Raw genomic sequence first — 12,691 nt, 5'->3', positions numbered from 1 at the left:
ACGTGTATGCAAGGCCATTTTTTTCTGAACAGGCTTTGGAGTAACATGCTGTAGTCTTTCACTTCGATTCTCATTTCTTTTATTGATGCTCACAAAAGAAGGGGAATTTTATAGTCTCGTTGGACTTAATGTTACGAGCATCTATTTTCAGACTTCAGTAAAAATCTATGATGATTTCGGTTTGTTAGTATGAGAATGCCAAGTTAAGGATTTCTACTGAAGAGCATTCTTTACTTTACAAATTCATCATTATTAACTTCTAAAGGAATTAAGACAAGTGAAAATAAACTGAGAGTAGTAGAAAGCTTTTTACTGAGCAGCTAATTGGAATCCACATAGTAGCGGGTTGCCTTATGTGTAAACAGGTTTTTTTTTTTTACATCTCTATAGTCTGTGTACTGCTGACATTTTTTTTTTTTTTGTATCTGATTACCAGGGGATGAAATCCTAGAAGTTAATGGAGAGTCTCTACAAGGGCTGACCCATCAAGAGGCCATTCAGAGGTTTAAGGTAGCATGGACGTAGTGTGAGAGAAGTTCACACTTCTCTTCATTCAATGACCTTTAGCACCTTTTTTTGCTAGCCACAATTTTCTATATATATATCTAGGTTTACTGGGAGGTGTTGGCTTTTCATGTCACCTTACTGGCTTCTCTGGTGTCTGTCTAGCAACTCAAGAAAGGTGTGGTGACCCTGACCGTGCGCACACGCCTGCGCAGCCCAAGCCTCACGCCCTGCGCGACTCCCACCTTGCTGAGCCGCTCCAGCTCCCCCAGCTCCAGTGCCAGCGGTGGCACGCCGGTCCCTGGCCCCGATGAGATGGATGGTTCCTCCTCCAGCCGCAAAGGCCCCGGCCCAAAGGACAGGATCGTCATGGATGTGACACTCAATAAAGGTGAGGGTCTGTTGGAGTGAGCTGGAAGAACAAATTAGGTGGCTGAGAGATACCAGGCAAAATGTGAGTTAGTCTCTCAATAGCCCAAATATCTGTGCCCTTCTTGTAAAGGGCAGCCCTGAATAGGGCAAATCCCTGCAGAGTGCTCAGAATTGCCCAGATGAGCTGCTTGGACTCCTGCATGAGGGTTGGTCTCATTATCAATAATTGCACTGGTCTCATTATCAATAATTGCACAAGGGACAGTTAGTGCATGTGCTCTTTGTGGTGGGACAAGCATGCCTGCTTTAAAGGCTTGGGGAATGTTTTTAAAGGTTGGATTAAAAGTTTGGAGAGAGCTGATGTCCAGTAATTCCTCCTTCACAAATGCAGTTACCTGAAGGAAAGCAGAGGGGAATGTGGTTGGGGAAGTCACTGAATCAGAGATAACTTCTCACCTTTCTTCATGCCTCTTTGCTGATGGATGCCATGCAGGTGTTTAACAAAAGAGAGCAGTGCCATTAGCAGTGTCTTCTGTGCTCCCATTTTTTGAAATAATTGTGAGAATTTTGTTGGATTGCTTCTCCCAGTCCTTTGTGCCTCAGACCAGATCAGACCTTGTGCAACATTTCCAGTCCTAGGCGGTTCCCAAAGCACACTGAAAATTTGCCAGGAGCAGAGCTAGTCCTTTCAAAGGTGGATCTCAGAAAACAGGCAGGATCAGATATTTTCAGTCCTGATTTCCACTCCTGGTTTTGGCTTCCTGGCTGGCTGTACCTAAGGCCAACCCTGAAACAATACGTGAGTCTTGGTCTCCAGATGGGATGTGGGAACACAAACACTTGTGTGTCCTGCGTGAGTACAATGTGCGGGGAATAACAACACTTCTCTTTTGTACTTCTTGTTTCTCACAGAGCCAGGGGTTGGACTTGGCATTGGTGCCTGTTGTCTTACTCTGGAAAACAGTTCTCCGGGGATATACATTCACAGCCTGGCCCCAGGATCAGTCGCTAAAATGGATGGCAGATTAAGGTTAGTTAAAGCAAAAACGTGATGGAGTGGTTTTACAGTAACATTGACTGAGAATTCCTTTTCACCTATTGGTTGGTGTAGCATGGAGAGGATTTATACTTAAGTGTTCACCAAAAAGTAACCATTTAAAGACACTCCAAAGTTGTATTTAATACTCAAGAAACAGTATTCTTTGTGCTAGAAGCAATATGGTCATTAAAATTTGTTTTGGGGTTTTAAAAAATTCTCTATATAGAAAACCAAGCCTGATAGCACCCTTTGAGAAAGGGGAGCAGCAAGAAGTGCAGCCTTATGTCTTTTTATCAGAGTATCCACCAGAGACCCCAGATTGGCCAGGCATGTGCAGAGTTCTGTTAGAAGCTATGTCACCTGAAACTCTCTTAAGAGGAGCTGGGGTAGATGTTCTATCTTTCTGTGTTGCTTCATAAATGATGTTGGGTGCTGGGAGCGTCATTTGGGAGAGGAGGCTGTTGTTAAGGCATGCTGGGACCACATAGTCTATGCTGAACTTGTGGCTTGAATGCTGCTGTAGAGGACTTACATGATAGCCTTGCTTTTGTGGTGGGCAGAGTGCTTTCTGTTTACTTGCTCACCAGGAAAACTGTGATAGAGCAATTTGGCTTCTGGAATAAGGGATTAAGATAATTTGGTGGTTACATTCCTGCAAACCCATGGGTTGGAGGGGGGGGGGGGGGGGGGAGAATGAAAAAAAACAACCTTAAAAGTTCCAACCATACAGAAATGCCTATGGGAAACGGTTCTTTAATGCCAACTTGCTTTCTTGTAAGCCTCTTTGGAAAAGATTGCAGTTCTGGTTGTGTCTGTGTGTAACAGCTGCATCATTTATTAGGTTTAAATGATTGATTATATCCAGGCATGCTTCCCAGTTTTCTAGCTTGCTTCTTTGAGACATTGCTCCTGTTGTCCCATCAGTGGTTTATGGCTCCATAAGCCAAAACTTACAGGATGGTTTTGATTTCGGAAAACCACGTTAATCAGATACTGACTTTACGATACTAGAAAGGTTTTCTACTCAGTCCCTCTGTGTCTGAGCTCCCCCTCCCAATTATGTTTGTTTAAGCGATTTCGTTTTATTAGTTTCTAATAGGTGTTTCAACCTAAAAGGTAGGCAAAGCAGCAACACAATTAACTGTCAGGTCATCCTTTTATTTCATGAGCCTTCACAAGAGAACAGGCTACTGAAGGCTGCCATGTGCAATTGCTATTTTGCTTTTGGCATGTGGCCTCACAGTGTAAGCTCACTTCCATTGTCACAAGTAACCCAACATAAATCAGCAGTAGTGGATTGTTTAAGTGTCTATTTAAAGCAAATGTTTCAGTAATTACGGAGAATGCTTTAATGATATCCCTAGTTGATGATCTTTTCTTTGAACAGTTCCAGATGTCTGAGCACTACGAGCAAAAGTTATGAAACTGGAAAAACAAACCTAAACAATCTATGCTTTCCTCTCTCTCTCTTTTTTTTTTTTTTATGAGTTCAGTACGTTAATTTGAAACAAATATATGCTTATCTTGCTCAATGTATTCCTGGAGTCATTTCATAAATTTTTATCTAAATCATGAATTTCTTATCAGTGTTGCTGTTAAGTAATTCAATATGATGGGAAGGAACTGCCCATCTGAATCTAATTTTTCCTCTTCAGTGCCCAACAAGTATCTGAACGCAGAAAGAGAATTGAAATTTGCTTTCGCTGTAGTCCAAATGCAGCCAATTTTCTCTGTTGATTTAATAGGGTTTGTAGCACTGACGGTAAGTACAGAAGGGATCACTGGACCTCCCTTGCAAAGTCAACAGGACTTAAAGCATTCACGTCACTGAGAGCAAGAGCAAGACTGGCTTCTTTGCAAATCAGATCTTTTCCAGATACAAGTATCTTTGGAAAAGTTTGGCCACAAGTCAAAAGCACAAATGTTTTTGTAAAAGGTGGATGCGATTAACTGGCTGTATGTCTCTCTGCAGTCGGGGCGATCAGATCCTGGAGGCAGATTCAGTCAGCCTGCGTCACGCAGCGTTAAGTGAAGCCTACGCCATTCTGAGCGAATGTGGTCCAGGTCCGGTTAGCCTTATCATTAGTCGGCATCCTAACCCTAAGGTGAGGAGAAAACGTGGTAGCGTATCTGTTCTGTTTTAATCTGGTACTGTAATCTGAGTCTTGCTACTGGGAAGGTGGCAAATGAGGAGTATCGTATTTTTCTCTCTATGGCATGTATTGTGCAAGAAGTCAGGATAAAGGACATGATGCCTTCCAGTTTTGTAAGTTGTCACAATGCTATACTCTCCTTGCTGCTTTTCCCTTCGTCACCCACTGATCAAAGGCAGTTCTCCTGGAACAGCTTGGGTGAAGTGCTTCCATCTTTCTTCATAGTTAGAACAAGTGGCAACGCAAATATGGCACAAATCCTCTTCCTCCTTAAGGTTATTTTGCAATTTTTCTGTGAGTGGAATATAATTTAGGGCCCGGAATATAAGTATCAACAGATTGAATTGATCAACTAGAGTAGAGTAATAGGAATACAGTTTTTAAAAAAGTAAAGTCTGTCCAAAGGTCAAAGTTTTCCTTCAGGAATTAAAAAATGAGAATCTGGAATGTACTGCTACTGTGAAACCTGTGCAAAGGAGGTTTGAAAATAAGCCTGTGTTTACAAAGTGAGTGATTGTTTTAAATCAATTTTAAAAAATTGATGATAGAAGATAAAGTCCTTTTAACCAAGCTGTAGGGAATAACGACTTCTTTTATTTCAATATTTCAAAGAATTTTGTGAGTGTATAAAACCTTCCTGTTTAAACAGGACTGAAGCTGTAAAAATATTTGCGTTAGTGGGTCCAGAGAGCTCTGACTTTTGAACTCATAACTACAAATAGAGGCGTTAATAAATCCGTATCTAGGAGAACTCGGATTTCTTATTTTATAATTAATTGTGTATTTTCTGCTAAACGAAATATACAAACAATAGACAAATAGGGTCCTACTGCCCAGAGTTTATTATTGTTGCTGTGAGGCCACGTGATGCTAGAAAGAAAGAGGCTGTGGTTCTGTTAGTTAAAGGTAAGCACGAGAGGGGTAAGAATTGGGTTTATAGCCTAAGATAACAGTATTTCTAGAGAGTCTGTATGCTGTGCTGAACCAGCATGATGGTTCCATGTGATTGCATTATTAAGGTATATAGACTTCTCAGAGTCTATAAGTAGCATGAAATAAGAACTCCATGGAGTGGAGCCTGCCATTCTCTTCTGTCCTTCATCTCACTGCAGTGGTGGCTTGAAAGCCGATGAGTGACCTAACCGGGTATCTGCTGAGATGAACTGAGTTAAGCTAATTGCTTGCCATTACTCAGTAACAGAGGGAAACTATTAAGTGGATCCTATTACAGTTTTCCATAAGTGATATTTAAAATGACAACAAATCTGTTGCCAAGAATTGCTAAGTAAAGTTAAGAGTTGAACCGGAGGGACCCTAAAGCATTTCCACTGCAGGCAATACTGAATCCACAGTCCCTTATAGTTGGTTCTCTGAAGGAGTATTCCATATGGGGAGCCATATTTGTCCTATATTGCTGATGCCTTTTTTTCTGACAGCACTGGGGAATCTAAAGAAGTTTTTGTGTGTTGGTGCTTTGTTGGTGGTTTTTAAATTAATTTATTTTTTCTTAGCAATATGCCAACCTGAAAATAGTAGTTAAGAACTAGTTTGTCACTCTCTGCAGAAGCAGTTTGATTTGCCTGAGTTGTGGAGGATGCTGAAGAGTCAAAATGGGCAGAGCTTGCAGAAATGTGGATTTCTGGTTAGCTTTAAACAAGTACTGCAGTCTGCTCAGCACCTAGTTTTGCTCTGGGGACATCCTGTACCTAATGGTTTGTGTAAAGGTCCTGAGCACACTGTCAGGGTTTGGTCCATGTCCTGTAGGGACTCCCTGTGCCCCAGGAGCCCAAAGGCTTTTCGTTTGCTATAAGGTCATGCCACAAGCTGAAAACATATGTATTTCTACAAAGGCTTATGTTGTTTTAGACATTTTTATACTTAATCTCTCATTTTATGACACAAAAGGTCCACAGTACATTTTGTTGCTGAATGTGTTCACTTCAGTGTTTTCATGTACTTCCAAGAGAAACACCACAATGTTTTATTTCTTCTTGTTATTCTGAGTGAATGTGGCATTTAAACTATGTTTAAACTGCTGAGTTTGCTTAGAAATCTTTCAAATCTTCTTGGTTCAGAAAGATTCAAGTTTCTGGTCTCTCTTTATGCTGAATTTTAATTCATGTAAAACAGTGAGTACTGAAATTACTTTTGACAGAGTTAACTCACTTTCTGTTTTTAAATATATACTCCTGTAGACTAGTTTTTCCTGTTCTGAAATTATATGGAGTTTGCCAGTTATAAGAATTAAGTGCATGGCAATAATTCAGGAGAAAATTAGCAAATATGGTAAACCAGTATTTATCCTAAAGGCAGGAGAACACTAATTATCAATTACTGATTTAGTTTTTTTCTTAAAAAAAAAAAAAAAAGAGAGAAATTAAAATTAAAGTGACAGCTAATGTCTTGGAAAGTCTGGTATTCTTCCGGTACGTTAAGAGCAGAATATCTTCTGTTGCTGACGTATGCTTGTACAAAGCAGTCTTTGTCTATTTTAAAGTAATATTTTCTCAATAAATCAATATACGGTATTTAATTGAGTTACAATTGTGCTGTAATGGCATAATTTGACTTCTTTAAGTCTGGTGCAGTTTTGTTTGCATAGCGTGGCACTTCAACATCATTTTCACGAATTTAGCTGACTTTTGCCTCCTGGTTTCTGCGAGGTGGTGGGACGGAGGGAGTCTGAGTCAGGGGACAAAGCCTTAGGAGCTCTCAACTATGTCTGCTTTACAGTGGCTTTAATATAGCATATCAGAAATGAGTCATGCATTTGTAGTAATAAATGGTCAGACTTTCATATTCATTTCTTGTACCCAGTTTGATCTCTCTCTTTCACTTGACTTTAGGTTTCTGAGCAGGAGATGGATGAAGCAATTGCACGCACTACTCACCGAGAGAGCAAGGACACAAGCTCCTCTCATGTCACAGGTGGCAGCATGTTTTCTCCTAAATATTTGTCCTTTTCCAGATGTGGGAAGGTTTAGGGGCGTGCTCTAGGGTTCCCCAACATCAGCAATCTTTTGAGGGCCCTCAAAACATCTGACAAGTTTGGGGAATGCAATCACCCTGTCCACTGAAAAAATTTTGGCAAAAACATCTGTTTCAGATGAATCAACTATCTAGATGAATTCAGATGAATCTAGATGATTCAGATGAATCAACTATCTAAACCGAGCTTGCTTTGGGTTTTACTAGGCTGCCATGATCTTAAAGTAGGGGTGCCAAGAGGTGTTTGCCCTACCCCTGTAGGGAAAGGGCAGGAAGAACCAACTCCATCTGGGTACATTTACCCATGTGGATAGCAAAAAAAACTGACAACAACAAAGAAGTATCAGTGTAACCATTTGAAAAAGTCCAGATATTGTGTACTGCACTATATGTTTTAATTTGATTTTAATCTTTGGGATCATGTCAAAAAGTATTCTCTGGTATTTTGTGTGTTTGCTTTTCATTTTTGAACTCCAGATTTAACACTTACTAAAATCTTACCAATGAAAGCAAACTCTTGGCAATGGCAAAGTGACCAGTAAGGTGATTTTTAGACAGAAATATTAGATTTGTAATTATCCTTATATCTGTGTCAGCTACGATTTTTTTTTTTGCAGTAGACCTTGCCAGTGGCTGCTAATTTGTCTTCTGTGGTTGCACCTAGTCAGCAGTGTGCTCCAGCAGGCGAGGGGGGCTGTCTCCTGCTCATCTTATGTTCGTAGCTCAGTCCTGGGCCTGGCTGGAGTAATGTGTTTCTGTGATAATGTTTCACCTGATCTGAGGGAGAGCTTGGGAAATGTTAAAATAAATCTCACTTTATGAAGGCAATTCAGATAACAAGTGGGATTAAGCGCAGCCCCTGGCTCAGATGGTGAATGAGGGGCTTGTTTGGATATATGGACCACAACTTCAATTTTTTTGGCAACTAACTAAACTGTGTTCAACAGGAGCTGTACAAAAAAGCCCATCTCCTGGTGTGAAGGCCAAACAAGGAGAGACCTCATCTCCCCTCAGCTGGACGATGAAACGCTTCCTGGAGCCAGCAAGCCGGGTAAAAGGATTAGATGCAACACAAACAGTCTGCTTCAAATGCAGCTTTTACCGAGGCTCTCACTTGATCAGGGAGTTCAAAACCAAACCTCTGTGCTCCTTCCCTGTTGCATGGTCTCTGTAAAAGTGTTTGTTTCTTATGCCACATGTTCAAATCATGACACTGGAGCTGTGGGCTCCTGTTTGTCTGCATGGCCATAGCCTTTGGGAGCAATGTGCAGAGCACGGCAGAGAAAGCTGTGGGTTCCTACCTCCTGCCACCTCAAATGCACCTCTGCTCTGCAGGAAGCTCCTGCTGACACAGAAATGAGTTAGCAGGAGAGACCTGAGCCCACGGGAAGAAGGCTGTGTACTTGGTCTCACTCTGTAGCTATTGCAGTGGAAAAGTCTCTTTTTTTCTGGGAAAGCCAGAGAAGCCGTACAGTCTGTGCCCAGAAGTATAAACCCTGCCCTTGTCTCAGTGCATAAGGTGTATGAAGGGAAGTACAGAAGTGAGTGGTTTCATCCTTTGTTTGTGTGTTGAACCACATCTGCAAAGGAGTGGAATTTGGAATTTATTTTTTTATTGTGCAGGCCAAAAACACGTTGACAGGCTGCATTTCAGCCATCAAAGTTTGACAGTTTGGTCCTCAATATACTGTCAATTCCCATGTTTTTAAAATTGGCCTTAAACTTCCTTTGTTGACAAGGGTGATGTGAGTGGAAATTGTGGTGCTTACATGCAGGAAGGGCTTTAAGCATTGTCGGTGTCTAGTCACCAGCCTCGCTTTTTTCAGCAGGGATCTGTCAGCTCCGAGGCAGAGCTTTCCCAGTACTTCTCGCATGATGGTACGAGCCAGCTCCCATTCTCTGATGCTGTAACTGGCTCCTGTGATGAAGAGCAACTCCGTCAAAAGAACAGGAACAGTTTGCTGGACGACGGCTCTCTTCTTCCTGGTAACCTGAGTAAGTGACAGAAATTTGTCTGGTCATTTGGTTGATGCAGGGAGACTCACTGAACACTAGTTTGCTTTGTGGAAGAGCTGTGGTGATTCCTGTGCTGGTAAGAAATGCCTCGCAGCATAATTCAAGTTGGTGCTGATCATCTGAAACGCTGGAAGGTGGAAGGGGTTTACAACAATGCACATAAACGCCTGTTTCCATGGTAGTTTGTCCAAATTGCTGCTCTGATTATGTGAGAATGGCCAAACCAATCAAATAAAGTCAACGCTAGATTGACAACACTGTCATTGCTGTTTTTTTTCCCAAATGGCATATGATCATCTGATTGATTACATTTAAATGAAAGCGTTCTTAGCAACCTCAAATAAACAATTTCAAAATGTCACGTGTAGCGATGTAAAAACAATCAAATGTTCAACCTGACAGCAGATATTTTGCATACTTATCTTTCTTCTCCCCATAGTAATTGAGTGAAAGAATCTTTCATTTCCTTATTGCGATGCACCTTATTTCAGGTTCAAAGGATATTATATTTATTCTCCCTTTCCTGTGCTTCTCAACTAATCTGTCTTCTACTTACTTTTCTCTGGAAATTCATTATTTAATGCTGAAAAGCATTTTCATGGGTGGAGGGGGTGAACTTTCTATGTAGAAAGATGCAGTTCTTTCTAAGAAGGATGTGAAAAGGACTCTTAGGCTAATTAGACTTTAATTTGAAACTGATTGTCATGTGCTTGTATTTTTGTTTGAGAAAGCATTTCTCACTCACTGTAAATTGATCCAGGCAGTAGCATAGATTGAAGCAAGATGTGAAAGAAATTCTGTTGTTTAAAGTAAAATACACATGTGTATGTGCATCCCTTTCTTCTTTGGGTCATAGTCATAATTTAGAAATAAGCTTAAAATAGAACCAGATGTGCCATGAGCTGATTTCAGGAATTACCCATAAATTCTGGAGCTATCTGCCATTGCTCTTGCTGTGTATTTTAGCTAGAGGGAGGACATGAAAAACCTGCTTTTTGCTTTCTGAGGAGAGATTAAGCTTCCCTGCAAACAATGCCACATGTCCTCTGCTGCAGTCAGATGCATGATATTAAAAAACACTGATAAATGCAATTATAACTTTTATTGTTTGTTTGTTTTGTTTTGTTTGTTTGTTTTCTAGCTGCTAGAGAAGCAGGACTGGCAAAAGCAAATGGTCTGTCTTCTCCAACCAGTGGGAGATCATCTGGTCCTCACAACAAGCATGTGGAGTCTGTCCGACCTGGCATCCTTAGCGATAGCCCCAAATCTTCCCGCAGCCCCTTTCATCGACAGAGAAGGGTTGTTTTCTATGATGGTGATGCTAGTGATGATGATGAAAGTTCCCATATACAAAGAAGCCAGAGGGCCAAGAGCCAGGAGGATGCTGGCATCGTCATTACAACGTCATCTGTAGAAATTGATGATGAGAGCCAGGACAGTGAGTCACCTAAATACATTGGCACAGAGACATCTTCCCCTGTTTTCAGCAACTCCGTGGAGTCTGCAGACAGCACACCAGAGCAAACTGACTCTCCTTTCTTCCCCATCATAGCATTTGACTACTCAAGTGTGCCTGAAGTTCGTCTCAGCAGCCTGAGTTTGAGGGAGCTCCGGGAAGCACAGCTGGAATCTAAGAGATCACCAAAACTGGAGCATAGAGCAGTCACGAGAGTGAAAAGCATGATGAGCACTGAGTGCCGAAGCCTTCAGAGACAGAGGATGGAGGAGCATGGCTCTTATAACAAGCCTGTTGCGAGGATGCTCCCTCACAGCAAGAAGTGTGAAGCACCTGATGGGACGGGCCAGTGCCAGTGTGAAATTGTCACTCTGGTTCGCAATGAGCATGAGTCATTTGGCCTGGATTTGGAAATCCAAGCCATGCCCTTAAAAGTTGTTGTCACAGGGCTGCGGCCAGGTGGAGCAGCAGAAAGGGTAATTTTTTAGTTTGGATTGCCTTGTTGTGATTTCTTTTCACTTTGCAGGGATTGTGATTATTAAGGAAGTGATCTGTTGAGAGTAAGTGCAAGGGAGTTGTCTCTGCTGGGCAAAAATTCTCCCCCCATATTGTTCTGACATGCCTGTTAAATGAAATGTTTCTGATTCAGAAGTGCACCCTGGCTGATTAAAAACAGAGAAAGTCAAGAGACAGATGTCCTGAGATGGACTGATCCACACTCAGAGTTACAGTTTGGAGGGAGCATTGTTCTTTTGTTGTCTTTATTTTTACTAGAGGCAAAGACAAGATAAGTAAATCCTGGTGATATAGATGCTTATTAAGAGAGGAGCTACGTTGCAACTTAGAAAGTGTTTTAAATCCCTGTCTATTATTTTATATGCATGTATCCCTGTATTATACAAATCTGGTACTAGGAGGCCTTGTGCTGGCCAGGTTTGCTGAGAGGTGTGATAGTACCAGTAATGCGTTGATCTTCCGTGTCTCTTACTTGCTCTTATTGGTGTGGATACTGACTTCATGCTGGACGTGGAATTGCTGACTTAGATGCAAAGGTGCAGACATAGAAAGAATGATATTCTGGTGTACAAAATCACATTGCATTTTTAATCTATTTAGGGGCTACTAGTGTAAGAGGGGATGTATCTCAGTAGTTCAGACTGGGCTGGAAGACTTGGGGGGTTTGGGTTCTGTTCCCACCTCTTTCTCTTACGTACTACGCAGTGTTAAGAAACATACTTTGTTTTTTACCTTAAGAGCTTATTCCATTTCCAATTTAATTATTTAGAAGAGTCCATTTAGTCCAGTGAGAGATTGTGACCAGGGATGTAATTCCTACATCAAACAGTTTCAGTCTTGAAGAAACCAGGTCTGATCCAGCCCAGTTCATTTAAATGAAAGAGGCTGTGTCCTCCATCCTGATACTGATCTCTCAGAGAACCCAGAAGCTCTTTTGACCTTCCTGTATGAGACTGATCATTAATTCCTCTCCTGGCAAAAGCACAGTCTGCTTTTTATTTACATGTTGGCAAACTGACAGTAGAGGTACCTGTGCTCTGCAGTGATGTGAAATAGAGAATGTTAATAGCCATTAATTGCGTCTGTGCAGTCTTTGCCCCTGTAGCAGGACTTCTGAGGTATATTTATAAATTCCTTGCATCTGTCATTGTATCAGGGATCCATGGGCAAGATGGCTGTAGGAGATGAGATTACCACCATCAATAGTATCCCAGTCAGTAAGATGACGTACGAGGAAATCTGCTTGCTTATGCAATGTCTTCCCACATCGGTAACCTTGGAGATCCAGAAAACAGCAGCAGGTAAGAGAATAGTTTGGCTTTTGTACCAGTAATGAAAACTGGATTGGTTCAGCTGGATCTGATATGCTGCTACGCCAGTTTCCACATCAATTCAGATTAAAAAACAGGGAATACCTTTTTCTGTGTTGGTGAAGCAGACAAAGCTCTTCATCACCAAACCAGGCTTCAGGGGTCCTCCCTAGGACCATGATGAGGGGGAGCAAACCTACTTCAGTGTCAAGTGTTCAAAGCTCCCATTTATTGTATGGTCCGTATGGTCCTCCTGCCAGCATTTGCATTGGTCTGAGTCATTTCATGTGGAGCTGAAGCTAACTCAGCAGCAGCCCTGTTCTGGCAACCTATTTTA

At 41.5% G+C, this 12,691-nt stretch overlaps 1 protein-coding gene across 1 annotated transcript in view; it reads left to right on the top strand.

Annotated features, from left to right (window-relative positions):
- The window catches only part of PDZD2 (PDZ domain containing 2), a 133,112-nt gene that overhangs the window by 103,909 nt on the left and 16,512 nt on the right, over positions 1-12,691 (top strand). The window contains exons 10-18 of the mRNA XM_035563836.1: positions 437-510; positions 670-895; positions 1,789-1,906; positions 3,888-4,020; positions 6,915-6,996; positions 8,004-8,107; positions 8,883-9,042; positions 10,214-11,004; positions 12,201-12,345. Coding sequence (XP_035419729.1) covers positions 437-510; positions 670-895; positions 1,789-1,906; positions 3,888-4,020; positions 6,915-6,996; positions 8,004-8,107; positions 8,883-9,042; positions 10,214-11,004; positions 12,201-12,345 — 1,833 coding nt within the window. The remainder of the gene's footprint in view (positions 1-436; positions 511-669; positions 896-1,788; positions 1,907-3,887; positions 4,021-6,914; positions 6,997-8,003; positions 8,108-8,882; positions 9,043-10,213; positions 11,005-12,200; positions 12,346-12,691) is intronic.

The sequence above is a fragment of the Cygnus atratus genome, chromosome Z, assembly GCF_013377495.2.
Source record: "Cygnus atratus isolate AKBS03 ecotype Queensland, Australia chromosome Z, CAtr_DNAZoo_HiC_assembly, whole genome shotgun sequence".
Taxonomy (NCBI): Eukaryota; Metazoa; Chordata; class Aves; order Anseriformes; family Anatidae; genus Cygnus; species Cygnus atratus.
Note: the sequence above shows the minus strand (reverse complement) of the source record. Positions and strands in the feature narration are given on the sequence as shown.